Raw genomic sequence first — 14,025 nt, forward strand, 5'->3', positions numbered from 1 at the left:
ATACTGTGTGCTGAGCTGTGTACCTAATCCTATCCTGTGTGATACTGTCTGCTGAGCCGTGTATCTATTCATATCCTGTATGATACTGACTGCTGAGCCATGTGTCTAATCCTCTCCTGTGATACTGACTGCTGAGTTGTGTATCTAATCCTATCCTGTGTGATACTGTGTGCTGAGCCGTGTATCTAATCCTCTCCTGTGTGATACTGACTGCTGAGTTATGTATCTAATCCTATCCTGTGTGATACTGACTGCTGAGCCGTGTATCTAATCCTATCCTGTCTGATATTGGGCTCCCCCTGCAGTCTGGGTCAGAGGGTGGTCTATGTTGGCACGGTAATAAATTGTGTTATTTCCAGCTTTATAGAAGGACGATAACACCATAGAAATGATAATAATAATAGGCCAAATTGTCTGGTGAATTGGAACGCGTGGGGGTTAAAACTTTGCCTCACAACATAGCCTATGACGCTCTTGGGGTCCAGTCGTGTGACTGTGCAACATTTTGTAGCTGTAGCTGCGACGGTGCAGATGCCAATCCCGGACATACACACATACATACATACATACATACATACAAACATACACACACACACATTGAGCTTTATATATTAGATATACTCACGTCTTCAGATTTAAACACCTCTGCCCTTTCCACGTAGACCAGCTGACATACATCTTCTTCAATAGAGTTGAACTGACGTCCGTTATTCGACATATAAAAGCTGTCTGCATCTGCCTAAATATACATAAGAAAGGTAGTCCATGTACTCCTTTGATTTGAAAAAGCAGAATACACTGGCCATAAACAAATGTGGTGATGCATGTGTCCTGAAGCTCCAATGACAAGTGATCATTAGCTCCATTTTTGTCATGCGATCACCTGACAGTTCAGCATAGCACCATCGCCTTGTCATACACAATGCTACACTAGATCAGTCACTTTTGTCATAGTTTTTTTTTTTTTCCACATCTGTCAAATAGTCACACGGATTGTGAGTCTTTTGTTGGCCACAACACATGCAAATGCTGTGCAAATTCTAGTATCAATTGATGCTGAAGTTAACAATAGATAAAAACATTGCCATAGTCACAGAAAAAAAAAATATTAGACATGTACTATTTGGCTGTGAGGGCAGCAGAATTGGGAGAAAGGAGACAACAGCAGTTGTGTTGGAAATATTCACATTTATGATTGGAAAAAGTGGATTGTAGGAGATACATGTGAAGACTAAGTCCAAAGCGAGTAAAACAGGATTTTTGGTTACTCACCGTAAAATCTGTTTCTCAGAGCCTTCATTGAGGGACACAGGAAACCATGGGGTGTATGCTGCTGCCACTTGGAGGCTGACACTATGCACAAAAATTTAAGCTCCTCCTGCGCAGTATACATCCCACCAATTGGCACTAGGTTAATCAGTTAGTGATAAAGCTGTAGGAGAAGCAGCAAGTAAAAGAAAAAAACTCACACTATAACAATATAACACCGTAAGTAGAGCTGATAAACATGGGAGGGTGTTGTGTCTCCCAATGAAGGCTCCAAGAAACAGATTTTACGGTAAGTTACCAAAAATCCTGTTTTCTCTATCGCTTCATTGGGGGACACCGGAAACCATGGGACATCCAAAAGCATCCCTGGGGAGGGAACAGCAGAAACTCTGTTCAGGTCGGAGAACTCACCACTGCAAGATCCTTCTGCCTAGGCTGGCGTCCGGCGAAGCGTAGGTATGGACCCTGTGGAATCTGGCGAACGTATAGATGGAAGCCCAGATTGCAGCTTTGCAGAGTTGCAGGGCGGATGCCCTATGGTGTACCGCTCAGGAGGCGCCCACTGCCCGGGTTAGAGTATGCCTTAATCCCAGGGGGAGGCGCACTGTTCTTAACAAGGTATGCCTCCAAAATTGCCATCCGCATCCAGCGAGCAATCATAGCCTGGGACAAAGAGAGAGTCTGTTTTACTAAAACCAAATAGATCCAGCACTGCCTTGACCAGGTCTAACCTGTTCAATGAACGCCCCAAAGGATGAGTCGGAGCCGGGCAAAAGGAAGGGAGGACAATATCCTCATTTAGGTGAATAGCGGACACCACCTTGGGAAGTAAAGAAGGTAGAGGCCGCAAAATCACCTGGTGGAGAACAAGGAAAGGGGAGTGACAGGAAAGAGCCACCAATTCTGAAATGCGCCTAAAGGAGGTGATGACCACAAGAAACACCACCTTCCAAGACAGACAGAATTCTCGGAGAGGTTCAAAAGGAGAACTCCTAAGGGACTTCAGGATCAGATTAAGGTGTCAGGGGTCCACGGGTGTCCGGTTTGGGGGCACATTATGCGCTACTCCTTGGAGGAAAGTTCTGACCTGAGAAAGGGAGGATAGGTTTTTCTGAAAAAGAATAAAAAGCGCTGACACCTGGCCCTTTAGCGAACTAAGAGCCAGATCAGTGTCAAGTCCCTCCTGGAGAAACGCCAGAATGAAAGGGAGAGCAAAGGACATAGGCGGGGGGTGGGATTAGAGTCACACCAGCTGAAATAGGCTCTCCAGGTCCGATAACAGATCGGGGATGATGACTGCTTTCTAGCCTGGATCATGGTCTGAATTAACCGATCTGAATACCCGGACGCTTTCAGAACCGTGGTTTCAACAGCCACGCCGTTAAATCGAGCGACCGAGAATTCTGGTGGCAGATCGGTCCTTGGGACAGAAGATCCGGTCTGTCTGGAAGCCTCCAGTGGGCGTCCACGAGAATATTGATGATCTCTGTGAACCAAGACCTCCTGAGCCAATATGGTGCAATCAGAATGACAGGCACTCCTTCCGCCTTGATTTTCAACAGCCTTGGAAGAAGGGGGAATGGAGAAAAGATAGGGAAGGGCAAACTGTGTCCAGGGTATTCCCAGAGCATCGGCACCCACCACAAGAGGATCGCGGGACCTGGAAATGAACCGTGGAACCTTCCTGTTCAGTTGGGACACCATTAGGTCCACATTTGGAGCACCCCATCAAAGGCAAATTTGATGGAAGTCTTCCTGATGCAGAAACCACTATCCCACAGCGAGACCCTTGCGGCTGAGAAAGTTGGCGGCCCAATTGTCCATGCTGGGAATATGTACTGCGGAAATCGTTCCTCCCTGGTGATTGAACTCGGATTGGCAGATCCCTGAGAAGCTTTTCCCAGTGGTGCAGGGACAGATGAATGGCCCATATCTCGAGAATGTTGATCGGCAGAGAAGATTCCTCTGCCAACCAACGAACCTGGGCAGTCAGTTGGAGAAAGACCGCACCACAGCAGAGAATGATGGCGTCCAGTGTCACCACTTGCCATTGAACGGAAAGAAAGGACCGACCATGGAAGATGAAAGGGGATGACAGCTACCAAATGAGAGATCATTTGACTCTGGAGGAGAGACGAACCCGACGATCCACAGAGAGAACAGACTTGTTCCACAGAAATAGGATGGCCTGCTGAAGCGGTCTTGAACGGAATTAAGCAAAAGGAATCACTTCTGACGCTGCCACCATCCTTCCCAGGACCGCAATGGCCGAATGGAAGGGAGGAAGCCGAGGACCCTGCAGAGAACAAACACAATGAGAGGATTGCTCTCTGTTAGCATGGGTGGTCAGGAGCCGAAATCTCCAGGAGTGGACCCTCTGGACCGTGGCGCCGAGGGACCCTGGGCGAGCTGCCATGTGGAACCGACCCCTATACAGGGATCGTTAGGAGCAGGCCCAAGGGTTCGAGTACCACGGTAGCCGGTACCGAGAGGGGCGGCTCAGGATGGACTGGAGTAGGACAATGGGACTGAAGTGTAGATGACAGCACAGGGCTGGTACACAGAAGACAGGAATGGAGTAAGACTATAGACTGGAACGTAGAGGAACTGAAGTGTAGATGACAGGACAGAGTTGGAACACAGGAGACAGGAATAAAGAAGGATGGAAGGACTGGAGCAGGATGGAACTGGAACACCGGAGGCAGGACTGAAGTAGGATGGCAGGACTGGAACAGAATGGAAAAGGAACAACGGAGGAGGACGGCAGGACTGGAACAGGAACACCGGAGGCAGGACTGGAGTAGGACAGCAGGACTGGAACAGGATGGAACAGGAACACCGGAGGCAGGAGACGGAGGAAACAGGAACACTGGAGCAGGACTGAGAAAAACTGTTAGCGAACTCGGAAGACAGGCTGCGAGGCTGCTGCAGGAAACACTGAGGACGGCACCGAGAGACTGTAGAGAGCACAGGAGGAAGCAGGGTCCAGTGTGTAAGGTAACAACGATCAGGCGCCTCCCTCAGGGGGAAGCGGCCTGATATAGCCCCGTCTGGTCTGCTATTGGTCCGAAGGTGCTTCCGGGTCAGGGCACAGCCGGAGCACAAGAAGCGGCAGGGAGGGGCGGCCGCGGCCTATGGCGCATGCGCAATGCATGCAGGGATGGCGTGGGCCGCGAGCCCGTCAGAGGTGACCGCCGTGGCCGTCGGGTGGAGAGAGGCTGCGGCGTGGGAGCGCAGGCCGGGTGAGTATAACGGAGCGGTTTAACACTCTCTTTTCCTTGGAAAGAAAAACCCTTGTCTGTCGGGTGTCGAACAGCATGCCAAGAATAATGAGGCACTGAGTCGGGAAAAGGTAAGACTTTGCCCTGTTGATTAGCCATCTGAACAGGGTGTCTAGAACGATGGACAAACTTTCCTGGGCCTGATAAAAAGATGGAGCCTTGATGAGGATATCGTCGTGGTATGGGAGAGACGTGAAGGTAGGCGTCCTGAATGTTTATGGACCACAGGAACTCCTGCGACTCCATGGAAGCAATTACTGAATGAAGGGACACCATCCTGAAATGTCGCAGACGGACCCTTTTGTTCAGTAACTTTAGATCCCGGATGGGACGAACTACGCCGTCTTTCTTTGGCACAACAAAAAGGTTCAAATATAACCCTGTGAAACGTTCCTGGTCTGGGATGGGAACGAAGACAACTGAACTGAGAAGGGTGACAATGGACGCAAAGAAGAACAGATCTCGGGGCCGCAAAATATAATCTATGTTGTATCCTGAGAATACAACCTACCTGACCCATGCGTCCTCTACCGAGGCGTGCCAAATGTCTATAAAAAACAGAGACTGCCGCCCAGCCTGAGAGATTCCCTGGAATCTGGAGATGAGTCATGCAGAGGAAGATCTGCCAGGTCTAGACCTGGTGGATCTACCTGCGCGATAAGGGGATGCCAGGAGGGGGTGGGTTTAAAGGAAGCCCTTTTCCTATCCTGGTGAGCTACTCATAAGAAGATGCAGGTCCTGTCTGGTTCCTGGCTGTAAAGGGAGCTCCAGGACAGTTGCAAGAGTAAATGCAGAACTTCCTGCAGAGAAAAGCCACCTTCCGGGTTCCAATGCCGGCAAATGGTGACCGCAGGGAGAAAGAGTAGGGCCCACTGTGAAAAACGTGGGGAGACTCAGCGCCACTGGAGCAAAGGGACACATGTGCAGAAGAACTTGCACAATGATGCCGTAAAAATGGGGCGGAGCTAAAAGCGGAGCACCAAGAAGGGGGCGTGGCTAACAGCGGGAGCTTCGAGAAGGGGGCAGAGCTATTAAGAGGGGGCGTGTCTACAACGGGCGGGAAAAAAGCCTGCCTGATGATGCAGGTAAGAGGGGCGGAGCTAGCTGCCGAGGCTAGGCCATGCTGAAGCCGGGGTCTAAAGTGGAAAACATTCACCAATGAAGCAGGGGAGGGCAGCGCGGAGACCTCAAAATTAACAGTAACCTTGCTCCCCCCCATCCATGCTGCGCTGCTCGTCCCCAGTGCCTGGCCTAAATAAAGCAAAGGAAAGATAGATCTTCCACTTTCTTCATCTTTACCTGAACACCTCTGGAAAGGAACCTGACAGGAAGAGATAAAGAGATGTAACTCTCCATAGAAGACCATCGATAGATGTCCATGCCTCCTGAAAAAGACAGGCTCTAGGTGGCGAGTGGGTAGGAGACAGGGGCCAGGAACAAAGTTAGGAGTCCCCTAAACACTCTGTATTAGGACTTGAGGTCCTGCCGACTAGACACATGACAATACGGGGTGGTGATACAGTTGTGACTGTTCACACTGTATCCCTCCGGAGGTAAATGAGAAGAACCATCTGAAAAAGAAGAGACGTTACTGGAATACGCCGAAACCCAAGCTAGATATGGCTCTAGTGAATGACCCGTGTCCAGTGCCTCCTGACACTAAGCTAAAACTGATTAACCTAGTGCCAATCGGTGGGATGTACACTGCAGAGGAGGAGCTAAATTTTTTTGTGCATAGTGTCAAGCCTCCTAGTGGCAGCAGCATACACCCATGGTTTCCTGTGTCCCCCAAAGCAGTCACACATACAGGTTTGTGCATACGATCGTATTAATGGTTTAGAAGTAGAGGTTACCAGCCAGCACTGAAGGTAAAAAGAACATTTGCAGTTTTACATGTAGTACCATAATGTACTGTTTCCTATAGTAGCTATTTTAGGACTGTCCGTTTAAACTACAAAAAAAAAACAAAAAAAAAAACTAAGCGATAGGTACGAGAACTGTGTATTCATTACTGGAACAAATTTTTGTGATGTCAGATTGAAGAGTACCTGTTCGCTGAATTTTATGAGAACCATGTACTGATTTGGTGTGGAGTCTCGGATTATCTTCATATGCTCAATAACTTCATTAAATGGGGCCACAAACTTCATCAAATCATGACTAGTCATAGTAGCCGGAACTGTAAGAATGCAGATCATTGCACTACGTCTGACATCTTCTTTCAATGAAGTCATCTTACTAAAAAAAAACCAAAAAAAAAACAAAACACACAACATGTTGTATAAAAGTGCTAAACATGAATTGAAAAACAAAGCATTTAGAGTGGGTACAGAAAGTATTCAGACCCCTTTAAATTTTTCACTCTGTTTCATTGCAGCCATTTGGTAAATTCAAAAGTTCATTTTTTTCTCATTAATGTACACTCTGCACCCCATCTTGATTGAAAAAACAAAAACAAAAAACAAATGTAGAAGTTTTTTCCAAATTTATTAAAAAAGAAAAACTGAAATGTCATAAGTATTCAGACCATTTGCTCAGTTTTGAGTAGAAGCACCCTTCTGACCTAGTACAGCCTTGAGTCTTCTTGGGAATGATGCCATAAGTCTTTCACAACTGGATTTCGGGATCCTCTGCCATTCTTCCTTGCAGATCCTCTCAAGTTCCGTCAGGTTTGATGGTGAACGTTGGTGGACAGCCATTGTCAGGTCTCTTCAGAGATGCTCAATTGGGTTTAGGTCAGGGCTCTGGCTGGGCCAGTCAAGAATGGTCACAGAGTTGTCCTGAAGCCACTCCTTTGATATTTTAGCTGTGTGAAAGGGTCATTGTCTTGTTGGAAGGTGAACCTTCGGTCAAGTCTGAGGTCCACAGCACTCTGGAAGGCCTGTTTCACACTTCCGTTTTTGTGTCCGCCAAACGGATCCGTTTCCGTTTTTTTGACGGAAACTGATGCAAACGGATCCGTTTTTTTAAAAACGGATCCGTTTTTTTGACGGATCCGCGGTAACCGTAATGGAAGTCTATGGGACAAAAAAAACGGATCCTGCAAAAAATGGCGGATCCGTTTTTTTACGGAAAACAACGGATTTTGACGGATTTGAAAAAACGGAAGTGTGAAACAGGCCGAAGAGGTTTTCATCCAGGGTATCTCTGTACTTGGCCGCATTCATGTTTCCTTCAATTGCAACCAGCCGTCCTGTCGCTGCAGCTGAAAAACACCCCATAGCATGATGCTGCCACCACCAACATGTTTCAGTATTGAGATTGTATTGGCCAGGTGATGAGCAGTGCCTGGTTTTCTCAGAACATACCGCTTAGAACTTTTTAATAATAATAATTCTATCTTCGTCTCATCAGACCAGAGAATCTTTCTCACAGTCTGGGAGTCCTTCATGTGTTTTTTAGCAAACTCTATGCGGGCTTTCATATGTCTGGCACTTAGGAGAGGCTTTCGTTGCGCCACGCTGCCATAAAGGCCTGACTGGTGGAGGGCTGCAGTGATAGTTGACTTTGAGGAACTTTCTCCCATATCCTTACTGCATCTGTGGAGCTCAGCCACAGCGATCTTGGGGCTCTTCTCCCGTCAAAGGCTCTTCTCCCACGAATGCTCAGTTTTGGCTGGACAGCCAGGTCTAGGAAGACTTCTAGTGGTCCCAAACTTCTTCCATTGAAGGATTATGGAGGCCACTGTGCTCTTAGGAACCTTGAGTACTGCAGAAATTCTTTTGTAACCTTGGCCAGATCTGTGCCTTGCCACAATTCTGTCTCTGAGCTCCTTGGCCTGTTCCTTTGACCTCATGATTCTCATTTGATCTGACATGCACTGAGCTGTAAGGTCTTACATAGACAGGTGTGTGACTTTCCAAATCAAGTCCTATCAGTTTAAATAAACACAGCTGGACTCCAATGAAGGAGTAGAACCATCTCAAGGAGGATCACAAGGAAATGGATAGCATGTGACTTAAATATGAGTGTCTGAGCTAACGGTCTGAATACTTGTGACCATGTAATATTTCAGTTTTTCTTTTCAATAAATTTGCAAAAATTTCTACATCTGTTTTTCAGTCAAGATGGGGTGCAGAGTATACATTAATGAGAAAAAAAAGAACTTCTTTGAATTTGCCAAATGGATGCAATGAAACAGAGGGAAATTTTAAAGGGGTCTGAATAATTTCCATACCCACTGTACATACAGTCAACAATAGACCGATGATGACAATGTTACAATAATACTATGACGCTGTCTAATCTACTAAATGTTTTCCCACAGATTTAAAAGGGTTGTCTGGAACTTAATGACTGATGACCTATCGGTGGGGATCGAAGCCCGGCACCTCCACAAATCAGATAAAATCTGCTCCTGCAGCAGCATGATATAAGTGGTGTATGGGGCAGAACCCAACAGCAATGTATATTGATATGTGGCTGCTATTTATCTCCAATTTCAGTGATTGAGAGATAAGTCCAGTGCACGGCAAAGGCCAGTAAGTAATTTAGATGGCTGCAGTGTTCTGCTCCATACATTGCTTATAACCGGCCACTGCTGCAGCCGAGTTCAGCCAATTAGTGAAGGTGTTGAAGTATTGAACCCCCACAGATCTCATATTGACAGGTCATCAATTATTAAAGGGGTTGTCACCTTTGAGAAACCATTTCTATATATGCATATTTTGCTAGTAAGAATAAAAACAAACTATGCTTGACTTAGGCTAGTTTCAGACTAGCGTTTTTGCCAGCAGCGCACGGCGCCGCTAAGCCCCGCCCCCTGCGGTCATCTCCGCCTAGTATCGCACATCGCTGCATGCGATCTGCACACCCTATCTTTAGCACAGGGTGCACAGACCGTGCGCTAGTAGGATTTTGCGTGCGCTGCGCCCTTTTGATGGTGCGCCGAGCGCACCAAAATGCAACATGGTGCGTCCGGCGCACATCGGCGCACCGTTAAAAGGGCGCAGCGCACGCAAAATCCTACTAGCGCACGGTCTGTGCACCCTATGCTAAAGATAGGGTGTAACAATCGCATGCAGCGATGTGCGATACTAGGCGGTGATGACCGGAGGTGGCGTGGCAGGGGGCGGGGTTTAGCGGTGCCGTGCGCTGCTGGCAAAAACGCTAATCTGAAACTAGCCTTACCCTATCTGGGTCCAGAGTTGTGTCTCCACCGCCGCTCTGGTCTCTCGTTTGGCTGCAGAGGTGATGTTACATCAACATCACTGCAGCCAATTGCTAAGTTCTCAACAGAAAGATTTAAAAAAAAAAAAAGTGTGGATTTCTAAAACTGGCGCCACAAATCAAATTTTTATTTTAAAATGCTTTTTTTATTTTTTATTTTTAAACACAGAAAAACAAACCTCTCTGCCTTTATTGAACTATAAAATTAAAGTTACTAGGTCACTTTTAGTCAGAGTGAACACAGAGTAAATTCAAAGCCCAAAAAGCTGTAGCGGATATAGGCACTTTTTTTTCCCTTCCTTTTTTTGCTCCCCTTCCCTCTACCTTCCCCATTTCACAATACTTAGATTTTTTTTTCCAGAGAACAGTTAAAGTGTGACTCCAGTAATATCAGCATTTGCCTGACCCATCTGATGTTTAAATATAATATTCAGATGGTAGTCAGTCTGTCTCAGGCCAAGAAAAATAAATAATATATGCAGCATTGCTGGAAATCAATTCAGCAAAGCTCTCACTGAGCACTGTACAGTTGTCAGCAGAGCCCCTTTATCCCCCCCCTTGGTCCCCTGGCACCAGACTCCCCCTTGGTCCCCTGGAACCAGACTCCCCCTTGGTCCCCTGGAACCAGACTCCCCCTTGGTCCCCTGGAACCAGACTCCCCCTTGGTCCCCTGGAACCAGACTCCCCCTTGGTCCCCTGGAACCAGACTCCCCCCTTGGTCCCCTGGAACCAGACTCCCCCCTTGGTCCCCTGGAACCAGACTCCCCCCTTGGTCCCCTGGCACCAGCCTCAGTTATCATATTTAAATTTTGCCTACATCAATAAAGGTAAGTTTTTGCTCACTTTGTCTTATATAGATGCATTATGCCATGAACTATTTCCACAGAAGGATTCCCACTGAAGAATGTGATTTGCTCAGGTAGCTGTTTTGAAGGAGAGTCTGGAGCAGTCTGACTGGGAGTTTCAGAAGGGTCATTTGTTTTTTCTGTGCTGGAGTCTTCTTGGACATCTGAAAAAAAAGGGGTTGAAATAAACTGATCTTAGCTGGCTGAAAGAAACAGATTGTGAATAGTTCATAATTTATATGAAGCTGTAAAACACATTAATAAACCTGTCCCTCTTGCTGTGCATCAAATGAGGCCATGGATGCAACCGCCATATGGATCATCCTAGATGCCTATATAGACATACATGCTTGCAGTGGCTGGATTGATGTATGGCACACACACCCCTCCTTTTGAGTAAGTTACTAAAAAGTTCAGCGATAGCCTACTGTTTGCAATGCATTCTTCAAAGTCAAGCTGTGGAGAGGGCTCAGGAGCTGTCACATAGCCAGCATACCCTATAAACTGTATCTCCAACAGCAGCGAGCAGAGCTGAGCTCCGATTGCTGTTCTCAACAGTGCTATTAATCTACAACAGTGGCATTTAAACGGAGTGCTCACTCATTGTTACAGATTGGTTGCATGCCAGCCGAGGGCCTAGTAAAAGACCTTGTGGTAACTCCTGTGATGCCCAGGCACAGCCTGAGCTTTAGAGAAGACCATGAATTACACTATATGCTGCAATTCTGTGGTAATTAGAAAAATCACAGATTCAGATACCCTTACGGAACTAAGAAATAAAGCAAAAAAAAAAAAAAAGTTTATAGAAAAAAAATGTAAATCAATGCAGCTAGTCACAGACACAAAAAAACAAGTCATCACTAACATTGATGAAAAAAAAAATTTAAAGATATTGAAAAGTAGTGACTTTTTTTTAATATCAACTTCTGATTTTTTTTATTTTACCACTTTAAAGAAAAATCTTAATCAAGTTTGGCATCACCACAATTATATGGAGAATGACATTGCTAGGTCACTTTTACTCTACGCTAGATGCTGTAGGGTTAAATACTGTAAAAACCAACCCAAACAGTGGAATTTTTTTTTTTACTACTTGATCACACTTGTTTGTTTTTTCCTTCTTCACATTTTCTAGTACATTGAATGGGAAAATAAAAACCGTAGTAATTCAAACCACCAAAAATAAGCTCGGGAGGCTATGTTAACAGAAGAAAAAGAAAAAGAGGAAGAAAAAAAAGAAAAAAGTATGGCTTCTGGAAAAAGGAGAGAAAAATAAAAACACGAAAATTTAAAATCGCCTTGTCCTTAAAAGGGTAGAAGTTAACATAGGGAACCATCCCTGTACCAGAAAAGAAGCCATGCTGACCACAGGACTCTCCCCCACCCCATTTACACATCACTACTAATCAGGCAGTCTCCGCTGGACAAGGAGTGATGATGCCGTGGCGGGACTGCGGAGGCCCCTGATTGGCTGTAATGTCAAGCGAAAGGTGGTCGGGACATCACCACATCTAATGCATTACAGACACTGGAAAACACCACATTATAGTGAAGCCGTCTGCATGATCATGTTCACCTGGGTTTGGACCTATGGTTTCTATGATCATGTCTGTCATTTCTCTTCTTCCGATGTGCTGATGCAGAATCGATGTTTTTTCCACTGGCGTCTTGCCTTCCAAAGAGGCTGCTGCAGTACGTAACGTCTTCTCTCTAATTTCCTCATCAGACATCTCGGTGGCTAGGCAGGAACATAAATATTAATGTGTTGTGGTTTACAGGAAGGACAGAAAACAATAAAACATAAAGCAATGGACAAACCATCCTGTGAATTTGCTAAACCATCAAGGCACTCTGCAGCTCAAAGTAATTGGATTCTCTTTGAACAATCATAACTCACATCTTGCTCCTCGGTGAATGACAGCGCTGCTCCTCTAATAAAAGGGAAACATGCCGCAGGGCTACCCATCATAAAGCGTCTAACAGAGCATTGCTTACTGATAAAAAATAGCACATTCTCCAGATTGTTATTGATCCAAAGAGTCCCAAAAGTGTCACTGCCAATCTCTAAATGTGTCTAGTAAAGTGACAGACTGATGTGAGAATGGATTTATACACTTTCATAGATTGTAAGCTCTTGCAGCAAGTAATTGAAAGTAACAAAAAATAAGTTCATCAGCTAAAGAAACTGATAAAGACGACCTGTCACTTGCTAAAAAAAAAATAAAAAAATTGAGTTAAATACTTTGTGCAAATCCTAGAGCCCCCTGGTTCTAACACTCTCTTCTTTTATGTGCCGCATCACACCATCACAGAGATAGTCACATTTTTTACTTATATAGTGCAGGATGTGTAATCTCTACAGTAATTGTAGACTATGGGTGTTTCTTCTGTCTTCTCCGGGGGTCTGCGCTTTCACCTTTCCTACCCAATCACAGTTAACATGTTGAGTAAGTATCCTACATTATTTCCATGCACTACTGCTGTTTATTTACCGTAGGGTACTTAATCATTATGTTTCTGTCGTTGGTTTTATTTATTCATGTATGCAGTCTGTATTGTTAGATCTGGCGGCAGATCTGCTTTAACACTACATATTGTTGTGTAGATAATTTGTAGTAAGTGCTATAATGAAATGAATATGGGGATGTAATAGCGGTGATGAGAAAGATCTATGAATGAGCGAAAATATCAAACATATATAGCACAGTATTCAGCATGGGGAATTACTGATACATACATTAGGCCTCATAAAAAGTGTAACTTGATTATAGGGTGGAAACACAAAAATAAATGTGACAAGTGCAAAATAGGCCTATAGGAGCAAGATTTCCACTTTAATTTTTCAAAGGCCCTTTTAAAATGAAAGACGCTATTGAGAAGAGCTCCAGTTGTTCTTTGCACTAGGTTTTGATAAATCCCCTCAATGGTATTTATCTTGTATCAATTTAGAGTTATAGCCTGTACATACTTTCATGGATTTACAGTTTCCCATTAACAATAAAAGCAGTTGATAAAATTAGTGTATATTACCAGATTTCCTCAAAATGCATATCACCTGAGCAAGAGTCAGTAAAGTTGAGCATACACATGAGGTAACTGTTGGCTGAACGATGGATTGGCCGATCATTTGGCAGACAGCCCTCTCAGCTGACTCCTCTATACGTAGGAGCTGAATGCTCCTGTGTTTTCTAAGCGAAAGACACTAGCTGACAAGTCCGCAGGCAGCTTATCTCCAGAACAATACCATCAGCAGTTTAAAGCTCCCGTCACACACAGTGATCTTGCTAGCGAGATCGCCGCTGAGTCACAAGTTTAGTGACGCAACAGCGATCTCACCAGCGAGATCGCTGTGTGTGACAGGTATCAGCGACCGGCCCCCCTGCTGGGTATCGCTGATCGTGCTCGAATGGCCTGGACATTTTTTTGATCGTTGGGTCTCCCGCTGGCTAGCACGCATCGCT

The 14,025-nt window shown here is 45.4% G+C and overlaps 1 protein-coding gene across 1 annotated transcript in view; it reads right to left on the reverse strand.

Annotated features, from left to right (window-relative positions):
• BRAP (BRCA1 associated protein) overlaps positions 1-14,025 on the reverse strand; it is a 61,710-nt gene that overhangs the window by 42,813 nt on the left and 4,872 nt on the right. The window contains exons 2-5 of the mRNA XM_073565208.1: positions 12,141-12,302; positions 10,563-10,728; positions 6,599-6,788; positions 626-739 (exon numbers count right to left, since the gene is read on the reverse strand). Of these exons, the coding sequence (XP_073421309.1) occupies positions 626-739; positions 6,599-6,788; positions 10,563-10,728; positions 12,141-12,302 (632 nt within the window). The remainder of the gene's footprint in view (positions 1-625; positions 740-6,598; positions 6,789-10,562; positions 10,729-12,140; positions 12,303-14,025) is intronic.

This window comes from Dendrobates tinctorius, unplaced genomic scaffold (genome assembly GCF_039654945.1).
Source record: "Dendrobates tinctorius isolate UK_male_01 unplaced genomic scaffold, ASM3965494v1 ptg000003l, whole genome shotgun sequence".
NCBI lineage: Eukaryota > Metazoa > Chordata > Amphibia > Anura > Dendrobatidae > Dendrobates > Dendrobates tinctorius.